Raw genomic sequence first — 21,900 nt, forward strand, 5'->3', positions numbered from 1 at the left:
GATTATCATCTTTCAAAATCAGCTCTTAAGCACCAGCCCCATTTCAACAGCATCTGGTGGTCTGCTTTGAAGACTGCAGACCAAAAGCACAAACCGAAGGCTGAAGAATCTTGAAATATTCAGCACAGAAAGGTGGTCTAAGATCCCTCCAAATGGGGGCACTCTGCCTCTATCATGCATCACCAACAGAGGCTCTGGGCTCTTGGGATGCTTCAGCAAATACTGTAAAGAGGTTGATCATTTAGAAACCTCTGTTTTGAGGGTAAAAGGCAGGCTAATAGATAAAATGTGATGAAAAGTATATGCTTTCCTCAAATACCTGGGAAGAACATTTATAGTCAGAACATTTATAGAATTAGTATAGATATTTTAATATACAATCATTGTTAGGAAGAGGTCAATAGTTCTTCAGCGGACTGTATTTGTCATTTGATACTAGGATAAAACTGGAGTAGGCAGCACAGAAAATGACCGTCAATTATGTAGGTCTATAGCCAAAACGGCTTGTTGCTGTACAGTAGTATAGAAATTTTGAAAATAGCATTTTTATGATGCCATTCGAAAAGCCAAACAGGTTAATATAAATCTGTGGCCGAACTTCTCATAATAATGTCAATATCCATATATTCTAATTGAATTCATTTGATGAAATGCTGAAATATCTAATATTGTATGTACTGTTTAAATTACTGTATGATACTAATTTATTTTAAGCAATTAAATGATTCAATAAATCAATAAGCTAATCATTAAATTATTGATTGAATTGCATTTTTTTTTTCTGGACCACCCTGATGTGTTTAATTACTTTATTTCATCCAGAATGCCTATACAGTATACCAAATAAATAAACCTTACCCATTTCAAAATCATCTTATCAGCCATCAATAAGATTTCTTCTCATTATCCTTAAATTATTCAATCAGACAAGCGCTTAGATTTGGGTATGAACGACGGTTGGGGGGGTGGCAGTCGGTATTGATTTGGTCGCCATCAATATTGAAACCAAACCTCCAAACCTACACCCTTGCAATCAGAGCTTGCTGTCTGTGGTGAATGTCAGCATTGTCACTGCAAGTGATAGATATATAATCAAGGAAGTTATTTAAGAACATTTATTCATATTTATGATTATATACTCATAATAAATAAGAGGAGGGGCTGTAGCTGGACATTCTGGGCCCCCTGATGAAATGTCACCTTGGGGCCCCTCTTTCATTATATGATTTGGCCCCTGTAAAGTGCTGCCCCCCTGATTCTCTCAGGGTATCCATGGCCCCTCTGACTCCCCTGAATCATCGCTGAACTGGAGACACAAACGGAATGGGAGGTTTTCCTCTTTATTGCTTTATGTAATATATGCAAAATAAGCAACAGGCGATAAGAATTCTTATATTATAAAATAAAAAATACAGCCCCTGTGAGAACAGTGTCAGGGTGCAACTGGAAGGGCTGAGCAAGATGGTGGTGGGAGCAGTACGGGGCTTCATAGGAGTCTGGATCTAAGTAAACTGAACCGCAAAGATATTAAGGAAGGATATTTTTATTTCGCATATAAATCATAATCATGCTAAAACTTTATGCCAAATTTAAAAGCCCAAAAAGTGGAGCCTGCAGTGTATATAATGAGGTTCAAGTAAATCTGCATTTTCACAAACACATGGTGATAAAATGGTGAAAAAATTTGGTTGTTTTGCAGGTTTATATGTCTGCTAGTTTTTACTCCATCTTTGCAAATTCCACACAGAATAAAACTGAATCAATGCTTGTTTATGAGACGGGGTATTAAATCCAAACTGCCAATGACAAAATGCCGCAACCCGATGCTGCTTCATTTGTGCTTTGCAAAACGTCAGTGTTTTGCTGATCAGGGTGTTTTGCTTTGTGATGTGTGAACCTTTTAAAATAACATTATTTTTTTCAATGTGTATGTTAAAATGCCTACATGTTTGTAATGACCAAGTTACCATAAATTCTTGCTGATATGACTCAGAATGATTCACATATAGGCAAATAACAATAACAATAATCCTATTTTGTTATTTAGGAATCTTTATACATATACCAATTTTTCCATATTTATGGATTGTTAGCGGTAAATTCTCTATTTCAATTTAGCCACCTGTCCTCCAAAAATGCAGTATGCCTTGTAATTTATGCATTTTATCGCTAAGTATGCAATTATAGCAGGGTACTGGAGCAAATGGCGGCAAATACCGGTATGTTTGTGACATCAGACAGCAAAGAGCAGGCGGCCCGTGAAGAGACTGTCAGCTGCCAGGCCCCCACCTCCCCTGCTGCCCTGTAGCCACACCCTGTCCCCCCTTTTCAGCAGAAGCACAGCGCCCCCGGAGGCCGTAAGATAGCTGTCCTGCCGAGCGATGACGGACGTGGCCTGCGGCTCCGTGTTCCGCATGAGTCTAACGTCCTTCTCGCTGTCAAGCAGGATGCAGTTGAAGTGGAACTGGTACAGGCCAGGCACCCGGCAGGTGAATCTCCCCGTCTGGGTGTTGTATGGCTGCAGTCTGCCGTCTGTGGGCTCCCGGAAGACGATCACCTGACCATCCGGGCCGGGACGGACCAGGCCAAGCCGCAGAGAGAAATCAAATGCCTTGGTGGTGTTGGTCGGCAGGTCTGGGTGAGTTACAGTGAGGCAGACTTGTTGAGAGAAACCAGGAAAAGCTGCTCTTTCCCACCAAGCCTGTACTATACACTCGATTGCAGCCAGACCCAGAGGTTTGTCCTGTTTTTTTTATCAGCCATACCTGTTTCATTTATTCATATGTAGTATTGCTGTGTTCTAATGTACAGCAGATTATTCTTGAAAAACAAGTACTGAAGATGAAGGGAGTGGTAACTTAATTACTTTACAGTCTCATTACGATGCAGAGAATGTATTATGGTAATATTCTCACCTTCTTCAGAGTCTTGATCCTCTTTTTCTGAAATAAAAAATGAATAACAGATTAATAACCTTTTAATGAGGCTTAATTTATGTGTCAGATTGAAAGAGGTTGTCCTGAATGGAAACAGCCCTGTCCATTTGGGGACAGGAGATATATTCATCAGATGCTTACTGTTCTCCTTCCAGGGCTTGAGGTCGACAGTGGGGATGTCCTGGCATTTGGTAAGTTTGACCCCACTGGCAGACAGTAGGAAGGGGTTTACGGGAACGCTGGTGATGCCCGTGTTGTCACAGATGATGCGCGCCATGGAGATCTTAGATAGGGACTTAATCTGCTCTTTGGTGAAGACTCCATTTTTCTGCCACCAGAAACTAAGACACACAGAGGTTAAACATCATCTGAAAAATAACAGCCTGTTTTCAGTCAAAGGCCACGTCTAAACCCAGCGAAAGCATCACAAGGTGAAACTGCAGTCCAAAGCAGAAGGGATGAAGCCTCATAAAGAACTGGTTTGGCTTTCAGAAGGTAGACACATAAGACCCCGCTGAGATAGTAAATTAGCCACAGCAAAGCTGACAGCATACAGTTAATTTGCAAAGAACTTATTAAAAAAATCTCCCAGGGTTAAATCAATGCTCCCAATTTTATGATTTTATCCAACCCCTCAGTCACAGAGGCGTTCCACCCATTGGTTACATTGCTGAGTGACGCTGGGCTAAACAAGACGTTCATCGACAGCACGTGATAAATCCGCCCCCGACAGTCACGAGCCACACCCCTCCCATACAGCGGATGCCACTCACCGGTCACCCTTGCGGATCTGGCTGAACTGCCGCGTGATGAGGCAGGCGAAGAGGGGCCCCACACGGCCCCCAGGGACAAAGGGCTCAGCCACGCCCCCCAGCCACACGTCGATATTGTCTGCCGTGCCATATAGCTTGAGCAGGTTCTGGGCCATTGTTTTGTTCTTGAGCACGGCGGCCAGCTGCTCCTCCGTTCTGGGTACGGACAGCTTGCAGAACCGGCGCCATGCGTTGTAGCCTGGGGGGCGGGGGGGCTCAGTGCTGTCGGCATGTTTAGAGGAGTGACACTGGTCACCCCAAATTTTAAAAAATGACAGACAGCACTGCAGTTTGGAGTCTGGGCTTGTGACTGACAGGCTGTTAGTTTTGCTGTGTAATGGTGATAGCAATAACAACGACAATAATAATAATAAATATTGTTCAACATTCATCATCATGATGCTTCCCCTGAAAAATACCTGCTTACTATCACAGGAAGAAACATGCTTTGCTGACAAAATCACTTTCCCTCGGCTCGATAAATGACAATTAAAAAAATAGTTTGTGAAATTTGCATGTTCTCCGCATGCTTATGTAAGTCTCCTCCCAAAAATCCAAAGATACTTATTTGAAAGTTTAAAGTAATTTCAGTATAAATACAGTACCAGTGTACTCTGTTGACAGCATTTTGTTTCAGTATTTCAATATTCAGTCTTGTGACCCTGAAAAGGTGCAGAAGCATTAGCATGAAGGGGTAGGGTGTGTCCCTCACCGGGCAGCCCGTGGTCGCGGCTGCGCTGCATGTTCAGCGAGGCCAGGTCCTGCGCTACGTGTTCAGTGAACTGGAAGAGCCTCTCACGGAGCTCGTCGTGCATCATGTGATCCTGTACATTCAGCTTGGCCGGGTGCCCAATCAGGCCTCGCAGCACTGGGTCAATGCCTCCTGCGGGGGTGGGCAGCATGGGTGTCGTTCAGAGGCATTGAAAGCTGATTTCTTACGTGTCTCAGCTCCAGCAAACTCGAGACCAAGAATGGCCATGTTCTCTGAAAGTTTGGCTGCCCTTCCTCCCCAGTGTCTGTACTATGTCCTCCCACAGCAGTGTCCTCTGCAGGTGAATCAGTGACTCTCAAATGCAGTGGTGAGCGATTGTGTGGGCAAGACTGTGCGTCTCTATGCAAAGGTGTAGATTTGCATTAAGGACAGTAGGGACATGCCCCTACCAATATTGTGGGAGTACTGTGTGTATTTAGTGAAGTGGGAAATTTGAGCTGATTTCATTCCTAACAATGTTAAAACCAAACCTACACCACTGCTCCTATGCCAGGTAATGGACTGTTGTTCCCTCTGAGGCCATCTAGGAATCTCCGTGCTTCAGGTTCACCACAACCCATTACTACACAAGTACTTATGCAAAATAGATAGATGGGCAATTTGCTGATGAATGCTGATAAGAATAAAGACAAACCTTCAAAGACCACCCTCCAGGGGGCGCTAAAGGCTTTGTGCAGCAGCACAGACTTAAACTGCGGGTGTTCAGTGTACTTCTCATCCAGCCGGAAGATGAAAGGCTGGATGGCCAGATGGGCAAAACGATAGGCTGCTGTAGCAAAGACGTTGGAAATGCTGGGGTTCACCCTGTCACTGTAGCCGTGGTATTTGCGGAGTTTCTCTGCATTTTTCGTTCCAACGATGTGTGGTAGGTAGTCCCTGAAAGCTATGACCTGGGCATGGGCAACAAGAGCAGAGTGTGGATGTGAACCACTAGGAGGAGATACAGAGCACATATGTACAAAACCTGGAGCAAAAAACTGTGGCCTTTTTTGGGGCCTAACTGTATGTTTATGGATACTAAACACCCAAAAAATACAGATCTGATTTTGCTGTTTTATCTGATCTTTTTAACTTAAATATTCATATTTCTAAAAATCAGACAAGTTAGGATTAACAATGAATCAGCAAATACAGCTTACATTTTGAAACTGTAAGCTCACTTTGCAGTACAAGGGCTACACAGACCAATTTGTACCATATTTAAAACTTTAGAACTTCCTTGACGTGTCGTGTATGATATGAGGTGGTACATATGTTTTCTGTGGCCTAAACGCCCGTAGATGAACTACAATTAACCTGCAGCAGAAGGCAACTAATAAAAGCGGTTAACTCTTCAGAAACATCTTTGCTCATGATCATATATGTGACAGAACAACATGAGAAAAATGGAAATATCAAACTTGTTTCACCACTGATGTGCAAGTGGTTCACATTTTTTAAGTCTGCATTTTTTGAATCTTGTGCCGTGAATATTTTAAACCTATTACTCCTGCTACTGTGGTTTAAACACATCACAATTCGCTTATGACACGGCACCTGTTGTGTGAGATATTTACTTATTTTTATGGTAAAAAAATGTGGAAAGAGTGGAAATATTGAATAAGCAGTTTTAACAGGTCATGCCAGCTCTAGGGGATGAAAATGGAAAAGGAAGCGTTCCTGGACATGCAGGTGGAAATGGTCAGAGCAAATGAAGTTGCGGATGGGCACACGGCAGTGGGAGAGCACCACAGGGATGACATCACCTGATGGAACGCTCCCAAGATTTTGCGAGCCTCCTGATAGACCCTTTCGCCGCTCCATTTGGGATTGAGCTGGCGCAGAGTGAGGGCCAGCCGATTGTGCTCTCGCAACATTAGCGTGTGCAGGGACGTCAGGGCGATATTCTCATTCACACGTATGTCACCTGTGGGGAGATGTGTCAGGCCCTAACAGTGACACCAGTGATTCACATTACAGTCACCTAGGAACCCAGTTAATCTAAAAGCTTGACTGTGTAGCAGTATGCATATTTATTTGGTTTTCTTACTGGTTTTCCTCACTAAAGAGTTCATTCTACCCCAATCAGATGCCTTAGGGTACCTTGCCTGGTGCCCTGTGATTTCTGGAAAATCTCCTTGTAGCAGATTTAATTTTAATACAATATATGTTCTATACCCAATAAAGATTGTCCTCTATGCTACATGAGTAAGAAACTTCATACTGTTTTTCAGCATTGAGTTTCCCCCTATAGGTCCTCAACAAGAATTACTGTACTTTGACAGGTTTTACCCCAACAGTACTGCAACAATAACTGTAGAATAACAATAATGATAACCATAAGAGTGATGAGTAGTTGCCCTCATATGGCTCCACAGGGCAATGCCTGCTGAGATCCTCACCTGCTAAGAAGCAGGGCACCTCTTGCAGACTGTTATTCCCAGTAATTTTCCCTCGTGTGTTGCAGATATGCAGATTAGAGAAAGGCAGCAAATCCCTGCCGTTATCACGGTAAATGCTGTTGACCTTCATCAGGCCCGTGTCACAATCCAGGTTGCGCAGATTGCGTGCCAGAATATCATGGGACCCGTAGACCTGGTTGGCGTCCAAGAAGCACGTCAATGCATTTATCTGCTGCCGCACATTGGCCGCGCCAAACCAGGTCTCTGCTTCCCCGCTCCCACATGCTGGTGCAGAGCGGATGAAGGGGAGACACTTCACATTGGTGTTTTTCTTGAAGCGGGCATCATTCGGCGGTATCTACATGGACAGAGCAAGACAGCAGATAAGATCCCGTCTGCCATGGAATTCAAAGTCACAATTCAGGCCCTGAAGAATGTGGGCTAAGCTGGTTTACGCTGAAAGGACTGAAGAAACCAAAGACTTGAAAGACTCACTACTTGTCTAATGAAAGGAAGAAGAGTTTTTAAAGACTCCATAAGTTCATTAGTATTCCACAGCTGAACTGAAAATCCTGCAGCTTCATGCAGAACTACAATCCATACTTTCAACATCGTAAGGGTATGGATTTGGCAGTAAGTCATACATACAATGGCATCAAATCACCTGCAAGTCAGATCAGCTTCCATAGAACCATGGAAGAAGCACAGTGCAAATTCCTCTCTAACCACTGTGAAGAAAATCAATAAATGCTTGTCAAACTTTGTGGCACAAGACCAGGGTACTGACCATCATGGGGAAGCAGGGATTAGTAAAAGTGCAGGTATTTTCACAGTTGACTCCATTGCTGAATGAGCGGATGCTGGGAGAGGAGGGCGTCAGGGTCAAGTCATGGTCCATCCATTGGCCAAAGAGGGTCACCAGATGGGAGTAGACTTTATCTTGCTTCACATCCTTGTTATCTGTGTGCAGGATACGATTAGAGACCTCCCTCACCTTGAGATGGAGAAAGAGGTGGGATCAAGAGCCAGAAGATTAACCAGTAAGGAGAACCACATGCTGAAATCAACAATTGATGGTAGTCTCTGGAAAACTAAAGGTCGGTGAATTCACTTTTCCTGAGTAGGTTTGGACATGATGCCAGTTCATTGCTGGGCACACACATACACACACATAGAAATGATTCACAGCATATCTATGAACTATGGGAGGACCCGGGAGTACCCAGAGGAGACTCACATCCTACGAGGAGAACATGCAAACTACACACTCAAATAGTGATGGTGTTATTCAAACTCCCAAGCCTGGAGGTGAAGGTAACATTGTTACCTACTGAACCACCATGCCACCGTATTCCTATACAGAAAAAATAAACATTACCGATATAATAATCAAACTACCATGGGGAGAAGGAAGCCATTGACTTTCAGTTTAGGGTCCCAGCCTTTGGGCAATGATGTTCCATCCTGGTACTGAGGTGGCAGCCAGCGTGTAAACGGCATGTTTGAGGATCCCAGACGCGTGTTTCTCCTGGTGAACCAGACACAAGAGAAACACAAACACCTCCCTTTGCATGCCACTTTCCCACATCCATGCCCTTGGACCAAGCATGCTGAGCAGCAGGTCATTGCCACACTGCGGCAGGTCGGTTCTGTGCAGCCTTGTTTTTTTTTTGGGTTCAATTCAGGTCAAGAACCTCAACAAGAGAGGACAAGAGGAAAGTCTCCACCCATGACTTGAAAAGCTCAGTTACAAGTCTGGGCCTCCAGGTGGTGCCTGCTGCATGCTAATATGAGCACTGAGGACTTACATGTTGTTGCAGATCCCGGTGATGGTACGGAACTTGCTCTTTAATATGGTTTTATTACATGGAGCGAGACTTTGGAGGGCCCTACATCCTGTGAGCTTGCTGATGGTAGCCAGGTCTTCAGCAGTAAGCAGATCTAAGGTACGGAAGGGAAAGTGCTACATCAAGGGAAGTGGTACTACAACATCTCAATCTAATGTGTCAGTATTAACATCCATCCTTAGATTCCATATAATGCATTACAAGGCACCAGGCAGGGTACGCCCTAAGGCAGGGTTTCCCAACTCAATCTTTGTGGAACCCCAGATAGTCCACGTAGACTGTCTGGCAGGGAGCTGGGAGGGACCAAAAACATGGACCATTTGGGGGTCCCCGAGAACCGGGTTGAGAAGCACTGTCCTAAGGCACCTAATTGGGGCAAAAATATGAACCAGACCTATGTTTCAAAGCAGATAAACTGACAAAACCTGAAGCTGACATCAAAAACTGAACATGAGCAGGATTGCACACGCTTGTGTGCCAGTTTACTGTGCATGTATGTGTGAATAGCTGCACATGTAAAGCATTTGTGTTTATTGTTTGTTGTGTATGTGCATACTGAATGAGAGTGAGTGTGTATGTTTTTATGTTTATGAGTATTGCATTTCTTTGTGTGTATGGGGCAGGACAGCATGTGTGTGTGTGTCTGTGTGGATTAGGTTTATATTACATTGTGGGGACCGAATGTCTTGGGGACCACAAAGTAAAGGTTAGGGTTGGGTATGGCTTAAGGTCATCGTGTTGGCGTTAGAGTTATCCCCATAGAAATGAATGTAGAGTACCCACAAAGATATAATTACAAACTGTGTGTGGGGGGGGGGGGGCGTGGGTGAGATACAGGTCTGCTCCATAACTGACCTGTGGCATTGAGAAAATTCTTGTGAACATGACCGGCCTTCTCCCTTAGCAGCTGCAATGCAATGTCCATATACTCTGCAGCACGCACAGCAGAACGTGTGCCCCCTACAGGCTGCTTCGTGAGGAGCAGGATGTCTGCATGACTAGCCGTGCTCTGAACACGGGCCAGGCTCCTTTGAGAGAGGAGGAGGCAAACACAGGGCACAGAGTCAGGAACGGCAAGGTACAGAGTCACAGACATGACACAGTGTTGGGGACAAGACCTGCAGTCAGAGATTGGATATAGGGTCAGAGAGAAGATTCACTGCTCACTAGCAGGATGGAGATTGGCAGGTGGAAATTAGCGGGAGAACATTTTAAAACAAATTTGAGGAAGCACTTCTTTACACAGCGTGTAGTTAGAGTATGGAATAGTCTTCCTGCTAGTGTAGTGGAAGCTAAAACCCTGGGTTCCTTTAAATCAGAGCTAGATAAGATTTTAACAACTCTGAGCTATTAGTTAAGTTCTCCCCAAACGAGCTTGATGGGCCGAATGGCCTCCTCTCGTTTGTAAATTTCTTATGTTCTTATGAGAATAAGAATGTAGCATGGCCTCAGGGACAGGACATGGCCTCAGGGACCACACACTGAGTCAGGGGAAAAACACAGTCACCACAAACTAGCTAGAGAGTCAGGGAAAAGACACACTCCTCAGTCCTCACAGACAAGTTACAGAGTCAAGGAAAGACAAACTCCTCACAGACAGTATGCAGTTGTATTTCTGTTGAAGGACTAGAAATGGGAAATCTGAGTTGGTTTAATGGTGATTAATCCATGATTAATTAGTATCTCAATACTGCTTCATAGTCCCAGGGCTGTAGGCTTCATCTGTGTAGATTTGCATTCCAGTTGGGGTATAACTACATTAGGGGACGTGTGCTGGTTCAGTGGGCTTCACTGTGGCTCACACCATAGAGTTGTGGGTTTGATCCACACCCTAGCTGTGCACTTAAGGAGTCTGCTCATTTTTTTCTGTTTCAGGTGGGATTCTTCTAGATACTCTGATTTATTTCAATCACCTAAACACATGGAATTGCACAGTTTGGTGAATTTACATCTCTAAACTGGGTCACTAATCAGGCATTGATGGACTCTGACTATGACCACAGTTAAGAACATAAGAACATAAGAACTATACAAACGAGAGGAGGCCATTCGGCCCATCGAGCTCGCTTGGGGAGAACTTAACTAATAGCTCAGAGTTGTTAAAATCTTATCTAGCTCTGATTTAAAGGAACCCAAGGATTCAGCTTGCACTACGTTATCAGGAAGACTATTCCATACTCTGACTACACGCTGTGTAAAGAAGTGCTTCCTTAAATCCAGTTTGAAATGTTCTCCCGCTAATTTCCACCTATGGCCACGAGTTCTTGTATTTGAACTAATGCTGAAGTAACTATTCGGTTGAACAGCATCCAAACCTGTTAGAATCTTATAGACCTGGATCATGTCCCCCCTCAGTCTCCTTTGCTTGAGGCTGAACAGATTTAGCTCAAATAACCTTTCCTCGTATGACATTCCTCTAAGACCAGGAATCATTCTTGTGGCCCTACGCTGCACCTTTTCTAAGGCCGCTATGTCCTTTTTAAGATATGGTGACCAAACCTGTACACAATATTCTAGGTGAGGTCTCACCAAGGAATTGTATAATCTTAGCATTACCTCCCTTGACTTAAACTCCACACACCTGGAGATGTACCCCAACATCCTATTGGCCTTTTTTATTGCTTCCCCACACTGGCGAGAATGAGACATGGAAGCATCAACATACACACCAAGGTCTTTCTCATAATCAGCTACCTTTATTTCAGTAGGTCCCATAAAATACCTGTACTTTATATTTCTGCTCCCTACATGGAGTACCTTACATTTGTCTATGTTAAATTTCATCTGCCAGGTGTCAGCCCAGTCACTAATTAAATTAAGATCCCGCTGTAGCTGCTGAGCCGCTAGTTCAGTATCTGCTACACCACCCACCTTGGTGTCATCTGCAAATTTCACCAGTTTACTGTATATATTGGTGTCTATATCATTTATGTAAATTAGGAACAAAAGTGGTCCTAAAATTGAACCCTGCGGTACCCCACTATGAACGCAGGCCCACTGTGACATCGAGCCTCTTATAACTACTCGCTGCTTCCTATCCGTTAACCAGTTATCAATCCAAGTCGCTACAGTTCCTAAAATACCTGTCGCTTTGAGTTTAAGTGAGAGCCTCTTGTGGGGAACAACATCAAAAGCCTTTTGGAAATCTAAATAGATGACATCATAGGCCTTCTTATCATCAACTTCCTGAGTAGCTTCCTCAAAAAACTCCAACAGATTTGTTAAACAGGATCTACCTCTCCTAAATCCATGCTGGCTATCCCTCAAAATGTTATTTGAGTCCAGGTAATCTACCATTTTCTCTTTGATTATAGCCTCCATAACTTTACCAGTTATACAAGTTAGACTGATTGGCCTATAGTTTGACAAATTACTTCTATCCCCTTTTTTGAAAATGGGCGTTATGTTGGCATGCTTCCAATCAGAAGGTACCACACCTTCAGATAAGGATTTTTGAAACAGTAATGTTAAGGGTCGGCAAATAATATCCCTCATCTCTTTTAACACTATAGGTAAGATGCCATCAGGGCCCTGTGATTTATTTATTTTGAGCTTAGCTAGGCTTTGCAAAACATCAGCTTCAGTTATATATATATTAGTTATAGACGATGTTGAATTAGTAATAAGAACTGGTAAGTTACTAGTGTCCTCGACAGTGAATACCCGTGCAAAACTATCATTGAACTCATTTACTATGTCAATGTCGTTTTCAATTATAAGACCCTTACTATCCTGCAGATTAGTAATTTCAGCTTTTAGAGCTCTTTTAGAGTTAAAATACTGGAAGAAACTTTTAACGTCATCCTTAGCCTCCAATGCGATCTTCCTTTCGACATTCCTTTTAGCTCGTCTAATGTCATTTTTTAATTCAGCCTGTAGATTTAGATACTCTTGCTTTATTATGTCATCATCAGTTATTTTCCATCTCTGGAACAAAGCCCTTTTCCTCCTTACTTTATACTTTATGTCCCTATTAAACCACCTAGGTTGCAATTTCCTAGATTTATTCTTGCTAGAAACAGGTATGAAGTCCTCTTGTACTTGCAATAATGTGCTTTTAAAAAATTCCCATGCCTCTTCAACAGTTTTGTTATTTAACTCCATCCAGTTCACGGTTTCTAGTTTTAATCTCATACAATTGAAGTTAGCCTTCCTAACATTATATATTTTTGATTTGGACTTTGCTCTTCGGGCACTAAACTTAACCTCAAATTTAACCATGTTATGATCGCTACTGTCAAGTGGTTCTAAAACATCTAATTTACCAATCCTGTCCTGGTTATTAGACAAAACAAGATCAAGAATGGCATCTCCCCTGGTAGGGGTGTTAACAAACTGAGTAAAAAAACAATCCTGTACTAATTCCACCATCTCAAGTTCATTTTCAGAAGAGCCAGCAACAATGTCCCACTGTATCCCCGGTAGATTAAAATCACCCATAACTACCACATCATTTTTATTGCTCATAATCCTAATATCACTGTATAACAATCTGCTTTCCTCAGCAGCTACATTGGGTGCTCTGTAACAAACACCGACAATTAGGCTATTTGAGTTTGTAGCATCTAATTTTACCCATATAGCTTCCGTACTTTTACTTATATCAGTAAGCTCCCTTGCCTGCAAGATTTCCTTTACATATACTGCAACACCACCTCCCTTCTTACCTATACGGTCTTTACGGAACAATGTGTAACCATCCATATTATATTCTTGTCCATCCTTATCACTCAACCACGTTTCAGTTATTGCTATAATATCATAAGAGTCCAATGAGATAAGAGCCTCTAAATCATGAATTTTATTCCTAATACTCCTGGCGTTTAAATACAGACAACAAAGGGTAGGCTTATTACAGTGCCTACTTATAATATGATTTTTTTGGGCTTTCCGTTTCCCCCCAGTTACATACTTAACTAACCTCCCTGCCCCCCCAGTCCCTAGTTTAAACATTCCTCAACTACTCTACAAATACGCCTTCCCAGTACACTGGTTCCCCTCCGGTTCAGATGCAACCCATCCGGCTTGAACAGGTCCCACCTGTTCCAGAAGGTCCTCCAGTGCCCCATAAACCTAAACCCCTCTTTCCTACACCATCCTTTTAGCCACGCATTTAATCTCCTTATCTCAGCTAACTTAGCCTCACTTGCGCGTGGCACGGGGAGTATTTCGGAAAATACCACCATGGACGTTCTGCTTCTAAGCTTATTGGCGACTTCTATAAATTTATCCTGCAGAACAGCCCTTCTACCCTTGCCTATGTCGTTGGTGCCAACATGCACCACGACAACTGGATCCACCCCAGCTGGGGCCAAAAGCTTGTCCACACGATCTGGAAGGTCTCCTACCTGGGCACCAGGCAGGCAAGACACCGTACGGGACCCTCTATCACGCGTGCACACATAACTGTCTACTCCCCTAATAATTGAATCCCCCACTACCACAACCTCCCTCTTTCTGGGGGGAGGGGGCTCCTCAGTGCCCAAGGGCCCACCTGCTTCCCCAGTCCCTTCCGGCTCTAAAGCTGGAAGCACCTGAAACCTGTTAGACACAGACACCTCAGGTGATGCCGCCTCTGTAACGTGTGTACGCCTTTTCCTGCGTCTACGACCTACGGTCACCCAGCTCTCTCGACCTCTCTGCTCTTCATTCTCCCTCCCCCCCGTTAGTGGCGTACACACCGTCTCCCTAAACGGCGTATCAACTAGCTCATCTAACTCACTGTTGCATTGGATGCGAGCCAGTTGCTCCTCAAGGTCGCGAACCTTGACCATGAGTGAGTCCACTAGCTTACATCGCTCGCAGATGAAGTCCGACTGGACACTAACGTCCAGAAGGGCAAACATCTTGCAAACGCAACACTGAGCTGGCCCCATAATTAACTAACTCACTATGACCCCGTACTCCCAGCCCAGTAAATTTATATAGTGTATTTAACTATAAAGATTAATTTGCGTAACAATAAATGCAGTAACGTGCGGAGTACACTAAAATAAGTTATTACTTGTGTTAAAACGGAACTTAATTATTATTTTATTAAAAATTTTAAACCTGATAAACTTACTACTACTTACCAGAAGAACTTCTGCCTGAACCAAGTATGAACTAAAAACAAGGCGAAATCGAAGTTGCTCTTGGGAGGTCGAAAAACCACAAAAACCCCCTCACAGCAGGCTACTGCCGGAGCGGGAAAAAAGTGGAAAATGTCCTCCCGGCCCCGACTGGCGACCGAGCAAAGCTCAGGAGCAACTGTCCTTTTCCGACGCTTGGTAGCGATACCGACGTTAGATGTTGTTAGTTATAATCGCCCCGCGGGTGTTCGTTACGGAGTTTAAACGCGGACAGAAAAACGCCGCGCACGCGACACCCGCAGCTCTCCGTCGGTAATAATCGCGCTGTTGATTAACAGACAGGACAGACAAGCACTCACGCTGACCGAAATAAGAACAATAAATAGAAATAAACAGCCACCCACGTAAACAGGTAAAGCACACAAACACTCAAAACACTCCAAAAAAACAATCCCAAACAATCGCTGCAGCTCAACACCACTCTCTCGCAGCAATCCCAGCAATCCTCGCAGCAATCCCAGCAATCCCTGCGCCTCTATCGAGGTCTACAACATGCTTTTATTAAAGCAGGGCCATTTTCTCTATTTTCTATTTTTTTTTATGTTAGCATGCGGGGGGGGGGGGGGGGGGGGGCCTTGGGCAGCCAGTGGATCTTGGCCCCCCATATGATTTTTGCTCCCTACTCATGACATGAGTTTTTAGTTCTTCTCCTCCATTGTCTTCTGACATTCGTTCTTTCCTGTTCCATTTCTTCCCTCTTTCATGCACCATCCATTCATTTTCTGAAACCACTTATCCTATTCAGGGTCGCTGGTGGTCTGAAGCCTATCCTGGAGGCTACGGGTGCAAGGCAAGGACCAGCCCAGGATGGGGCGCCTCTCACACATCATGCATTCACACATACACACCTGATTTGGTAATTTGGTAACTCCAAATAGCCTCGGCATGTTCTTGGATTGTGGGGGGAAACCCCATGACGATGTGGGAAGAACATGCAAACTCCACACACGTGTAACCGTGGCAGAGACTTGAACCCAGGCAACAGTGCTAACCACTGCACCACTGTGCTGCCCGTTTTTCATGCATAATTTTGTTTAAATTATACTTTTTTCAAGTGCCTTTGGGCAACTGTTGTGAAAGGCGCTATATAAAAATGAATTGAATTGAAACTTGACCTTTGTTGGTTTAATAAAAGGTTGAATGTGAAATTTAAAAAAAACTCCTAGAACAACAATTTTAATGGAACTTCATGACAAATGACAATATATAATTTAGAAAGTGCCTCACACCTCATATCAGACATTCCCAACAGTTCGGAGAGGCACAGTCATGCTCAGGCCATGCTTACTGTTCTCTGGAGAATTTATAAGCTTCATCAACAATTCTCTTGGCCTCCTCCACTGAGCTCAGGATGTATGGTTTGGCAAAACTCTCATCTGCAGAACAACAAAAATTAGTTAAACCCATCCATCACCGTAACCACTTTATCCCAACTGGGGTCATGGGGGGGACCAGAGCCTATCCCAGGAACAAGGGGCACAGGCAGGAACCAACCCTGGGCAGCCACCAACACACCGGGCCAATTTAAGACTCACCAATCAACCTGCTCTGCACACTTTTGGACTGTGGGAGGAAACCAGAGCCTCTGGCAGAAACCCATGTGAATACAGGGAGAGCACACAAACTCCACACAGATAGGACCTACGCCTGAACCAGGGACCGAACCCAGGACCATCATGCTGTGAGACAGCAGCGTTAACCACTGCACCACCCAATTAGTTAAACCATACATAGACACATCCAAGACATTGAAGCACAATACAATTTCACATGTGAGTTTTTCTTGAGCACTTAACATTAATTTGTAAATTTGAGTGTTACTTTCTGAATTTCTGGGTGAAATATTCATTATATGACTGATGCAAAACTACACATATGGGAAGTTTACTATGCAACTATGAACTTTAGTAATACAATGTATAACTGCAAGCGATCATTATAGATTTCTTTGCTTTTTCAGAGCTTAATTTGCAAAATATTGGGAATCATTTTCCACGTTGATTGTGGGCATGATCAAATGGCTGAAGGATGGGGCATCCCACAAGCCAAACTGACCTCCACCTTGCAGACTTAAAGGGGGTAAATATGCTCTCCTTTCACCTGGAGGCCCCTGACATCCTACTCACCTTTGCCCCCATGAGCAGAGACAAGCAGATGCAGCCAGACAAGCAGAATGACCATGGAGTGTCCCATTTCATCAGCTAGTGAGTGGCATGCAAATCCTGTGCCCTTCCAGGTAACAAACAATGGTGTTAAGCGAATAAAATAACAGAAAACTGCAACCAAATATATGCATGAACTCAAAAATCACACGGCTTGTGTGCGACATTCTCGGTTTTCACAATAATCGAATAAATTTTTCTAAAAATGTCTTCTTTTCGGTATCACTGATGTACAGTTAGGCCTCGTCCACACGGACGTTCGAAACGAACGCCCTCTGATCGCCTGCGTTTTGTAGCTGCGTTCGATTGGCGTTTCACTGGCATTCGCTTGACGCTGTTCAACACCAGCCTGACGCCCAATCTGTAGTTTCGTGTATTTATCTGTGGGGGCAGTAATTACTCTTAAGGTTTCTAATGTATATTTCGAAATTTAAACAAGATGACGAAATCACATTGTAAAGTTCTAGTTTTACATTTAAAAATTACTTTCAAAACGTACATAATTTGCGTCTTTCATTTTCATTTTTTTTGTGATTTTGTTTCGGGTTCATTGTGTGTGTTTCAGTCGCCGTTTTCTGAGTATGTTGCACCAGTAATAAGTAGCCAAAGTTATGCTGTACTCTCGAATCCATCCGTAATTGTTGAGGCATTGGAGAGAAGCGGGGTTTATTAATTGCTTAAATTTGGGGGGGGGGGGGGGGATCAGCTGCAGTGTGTAAACTAATTTTTAAGCTAGAGGTCCAAGATGCATTTATGTAAATTTTATTTACATCCACACATCCATCAATCTCCCCACGGCTTATCCTGATCGGGGTTGCAGGACTTAATGATAATTACGACCGTAATTGCTGTAACACTATAATTATTTATAGCGCATGGTTTTATGCTGAAATATTTCTACAGCTTTTGTAACTTCATATTAACTACAGTTGAACCCTATGAGTAAAGCCAGTTGAAAAGAGAAAGCAGACACGGCGCATCAGTTAAATGAGTTTTTCTTTATAGATGTCCAGATTTCCAGTTGCCTACTGAGCTTTTTAAATTGGTATTTTAAGCGAAAATATTAGCACCAGTTGATCTGTCGATTGGGTTACTCGTAATATTGCTATTGTACCAGCAGCTGATTAATTCACTGCTGGTACAATACCGATATTGCAAGTATCACATTTTCCGTAAAATGTGGTTTCTCGCAGTTGCCGTACAGAATCATGGGACATATTCGGTCCTCCAGAACGCAAACCGAACGCCATGTAAGCGCAACAGCGTCGTTTTCCTCGCGTTCGTCGGGATTTTGACACCAAGAAAACGTTGCATGCAGCGTTTATTTGACGCCACCTGAACGCGTAGCCGGCCGAACGCCGGTGCTGAACGCCCGTGTGGACGCTTTGATTTGCTGCAATGAGCAGAAAAATGGTCGGCGCTCACCTGGCGCCACGAACGCCAGAAAAACAACTGGTACAGACGTCCGTGTGAACGAGGCCTTACTCTGCAACCAAGGTTAGATGTTCATTCATTGTTTTCAGCCTATATAGTACAGCACTAACATGACAGCAGAATATGCAGGTGCAGTTCATCACTAAAATAAAAGATTGCCGACATTGTAATATTGCTCCAATTATTTAAAATATGTTTATCATCAATGCAATGTCATCCGTGATTTTCACCAGGAAAAGTGGTGTGAAGAAGATAACATCAGACCATATGTGAATTTACATTTTGAGTGTGTGTATATATACAGTGCTTGAAGTGGGCCGGAACGCAGTTCCGGAACTTCTGTATTTTCCGTCTTTTGGGTTCCGCCACTTTTTTCTGCGTTCCGGTACTTACTGAAACTGATCCGACGCAGCGACAGTGGCCCGAGAAAATTTGAGTTCCTGCACTTATTTTTTCCCTCTTGAAGCACTGTGTGTGTATGTATGTGTGTGTGTGTGTATATATATATATATATATATATATCTTAATATATATACCAGAGCATGTGTGTGGAGCGGAGCGTGAGCGAGGAGCGGAGCGGGCGAAATTCGGTCAGAGCGCGGAGCGGTTTTTTAATTAAGGCTGGAGCGGTCGCTCTGTCTCGCTCCAATTTCGCTCCGATACCGCTCACACTACAACCCCGAGGCGTGCGCAAATCTTCCCAGAATTCATCTATACAATTATCAAGATTTAGATCCGCTTTGGAATCTAAAAAGACCTTTCTCTGAAACATGAGTGTGCTAAGCGAACACGCGGAGGCCAGAGCAAAACGTGAGCAAGTTTTATATGGTTGTAGCATATCAAGTCTATAAAGTAAATAAAAGTACAAAAGCCTATAATTTATTAATCAAATAAATTAGTTTGTCATTCAAATTAGGTCTAATAGGAGTTTTTAAATTCACGTAACGCTGTCAGTGAAATTTTATGTTATAGAGAGACGCAGCGAGGAGCAGAAATTCTCACCGCTCCAGTCCGCTCACATGCTCTGAGATATATATATATATATTATATACACACACACACACACACACATTGACCAATTGAAAAGAGAAAGCAACACACACACACACATACAGTAGTATGCAAAAGTTTGGGGACCCCTTGATAAATAACATATTTTGGTCATTTTTAAATTGAAAAGATGTAAACACAGTCTCTGTAGGAAATGGAAGAAATGCACAATATTTTCACCAAACATTGATACTTTTTATGTCATAAATTGAACAAAGATAAAAAATAAAAACATTATTATGGCACTCTGGAAAAGTTAGGGCACCCCAAGAGTTCCAAAGTCTCAGATTCTTTTTACAAGGTTTCAGACCTTAATCAGCTCGTTAGATCTGATGCATGGCAACAGCTGTCATTAGTAAATGTCAGCTGGTGCCAATTTCAAAGCTTTACAAATACTCTGACTATTCAAACCTTGTGCACACACTTGTGGACACTCAACAACCATGGGTTCCTCTAAGCAGCTGTGTAAGACTCTGAAAATGAAAGTTATTGATGCCCACAATGGAGGAGAAGGCTACAAGAAGATAGCAAAGCATTGTCAGCTTGCAGTTTCCACAGTAAGAAATGTAAGTAAGAGATGGCAGTTCAGGGGAATTGTGGAGGTCAAGATGAGATCTGGAAGACCAAGACAACTCTCGGAGAGAACTGCTCGTATGCTGGTCAGAAAGACAAATCAAAACCACCATTTGACTGCAGAAAAACTGGTGGTGCACCGTTCCACAAGACCTTCATGAAAGAGTCAGCAGAAGAAAACCTTACCTGCATCCCCATCATAAAATCCAACGTCAGAAGTATGCAACAGAAAATCTACAGAAGCCTGATGCATTTTGGAAACAAGTGCTGTGGACTGATGAAGTTAAAATAGAACTCTTTGGCCACAATCAGCAAAGGCATGTTTGGAGAAAAAAAGAAGCAGCATTTCATGAAAAGAACACTTTGCCTACTATCAAGCATGGGGGTGGATCTATCATGCTTTGGGGTTGTGTTGCAGCCAGTGGCACAGGAAACATTGCACGGGTGGAGGGAAGATTGGATTCCACTAAATACCAGCAAATTCTGGAAACAAACATCACACCATCTGTAAAAAAGCTGAAGCTGAAAAGAGGATGGCTTCTACAAAAGGACAATGATCCTAAACATACCTAGAAATCCACCATGGACTACCTCAAGAGACGCAAGCTGAAGGTTTTGGAATGGCCATCACAGTCTCCTAATTTAAACATCATTGAAAATTTGTGGGTAGATCTTTAAAGAGCTGTGCATGCAAGACGACCAAATGATATTACAGAACTAGAAGCCTTTTGCAAGGAAGAATGGGAGAAAATCCCAAGTACAACAATTGAAAGACTTTTAGCTGGCTATAGCGTTTTGCAAGCTGTAATATCTGCCAGAGGAGGTGTTACTAAGTACTGATTATGTAGGGTGCCCAAACTTTTGCATACTGTATATAAAATCAGAATCTATTTGTAAATCCTACTATGCGATGAGGTATGTTTGACCAATTTTCAAAGCAAGACAAAAAGTGATTGGTACTGCTCACCCTTTGTAGAACAGGGAGACCTTCTCCTGGAGGCAGATGATAACCAGCAGAAGAATATTGAACCTCTTTGCCTGACCCTCTGAGTCCTCCTCCACACACCTATGTCTGTTCTGTGCTTGTCCCATCATACTTTTATATAGTATTAAGCTCCACCCACTCTGAACCCTTATTTGGAACTCATATCAGTTTAATGCATTTCCCTATTTTGATTGCCATAATAATGAAGGGCCTTGTGTCAACTGTTAGGTAGTACAGAAAAGAATCAAGATATATTTGTGTTGCTGTTTTATGCACACAACCAGGTTGTGTTTATCCAAGTGTAGAGCTAGTGTTCATCTTGGTCTATAAGTTTCTGTGCTGTGTTTACATCCATTATCTATACTGCTTTATCCATCTGGGTCATGGGGAAGCTGGAGCCAATCCCAGCATCTTCGGGTGACCGGCAGAGTACTAGTCCACCACAGACAAACAGCCACACACATGGGCAATTTAGAGTAGCCAGTTGACCTAATCTGCATGTCTTTGAACTGTGGGAGGAAACCCACACATGCACGGGGAGAACATGCAAACTCCACACAGAAAGGCACCCTGGGTGACCCAGGAATCAAACCCAGGATCTTCTTGGTGGGAGGCAACAGCACTAACCACTGCACCATCATGCCACCAAGCTATGTTCACATCCGTCCTAATTTACCTTCTAGTCAAAAGTCTTCAAGGATGAGCTATTTTGTCATCTCACGTGGTATTACAGGAAGCATGGGCGTAATTTCCAGGGGGGTTAGGGGGGTCATGACCCCCCCAATAATCATGTTTCTCCTGTAATGGGTGGAGACCT

At 43.3% G+C, this 21,900-nt stretch overlaps 1 protein-coding gene across 3 annotated transcripts; it reads right to left on the reverse strand.

Annotated features, from left to right (window-relative positions):
- Positions 1-1,324: 1,324 nt before the first annotated feature.
- On the reverse strand, positions 1,325-21,171 carry mpx (myeloid-specific peroxidase). Of its 3 annotated transcripts, none has more exons than XM_072709063.1 (15): positions 21,066-21,171; positions 17,006-17,101; positions 16,168-16,255; positions 9,604-9,776; positions 8,710-8,842; positions 8,300-8,429; positions 7,689-7,895; positions 6,902-7,259; positions 6,266-6,426; positions 5,155-5,410; positions 4,461-4,631; positions 3,710-3,947; positions 3,078-3,277; positions 2,916-2,942; positions 1,325-2,634 (listed from the first exon to the last, which is right to left on the reverse strand). In XM_072709063.1, exons 2-15 carry the CDS (start codon positions 17,070-17,072, stop codon positions 2,234-2,236), a joined length of 2,610 nt encoding a protein of 869 aa, XP_072565164.1. In that variant the 5' UTR covers positions 17,073-17,101; positions 21,066-21,171; the 3' UTR covers positions 1,325-2,233. The 3 variants fall into 3 exon arrangements, with proteins under 3 accessions (XP_072565164.1, XP_072565163.1, XP_072565165.1); XM_072709062.1 differs by having other exon boundaries at positions 17,006-17,108; XM_072709064.1 differs by lacking the exons at positions 1,325-2,634; positions 2,916-2,942 and having other exon boundaries at positions 3,710-3,970; positions 17,006-17,108.
- Positions 21,172-21,900: the final 729 nt, after the last annotated feature.

Source organism: Paramormyrops kingsleyae, chromosome 2, assembly GCF_048594095.1.
Source record: "Paramormyrops kingsleyae isolate MSU_618 chromosome 2, PKINGS_0.4, whole genome shotgun sequence".
NCBI lineage: Eukaryota > Metazoa > Chordata > Actinopteri > Osteoglossiformes > Mormyridae > Paramormyrops > Paramormyrops kingsleyae.

Excerpts from the sequence above, each read along its gene's own strand:
- mpx (XM_072709063.1), bottom strand. The coding sequence starts at position 17,072 with ATGGGACACTCCATGGTCATTCTGCTTGTCTGGCTGCATCTGCTTGTC. Across the intron at positions 8,430-8,709 it reads ACCGGGATCTGCAACAACAT|GAGAAACACGCGTCTGGGAT; the intron begins GTAAGTCCTCAG and ends CTGGTTCACCAG. Across the intron at positions 4,632-5,154 it reads CTGGAGGGTGGTCTTTGAAG|GAGGCATTGACCCAGTGCTG; the intron begins GTTTGTCTTTAT and ends CCACCCCCGCAG.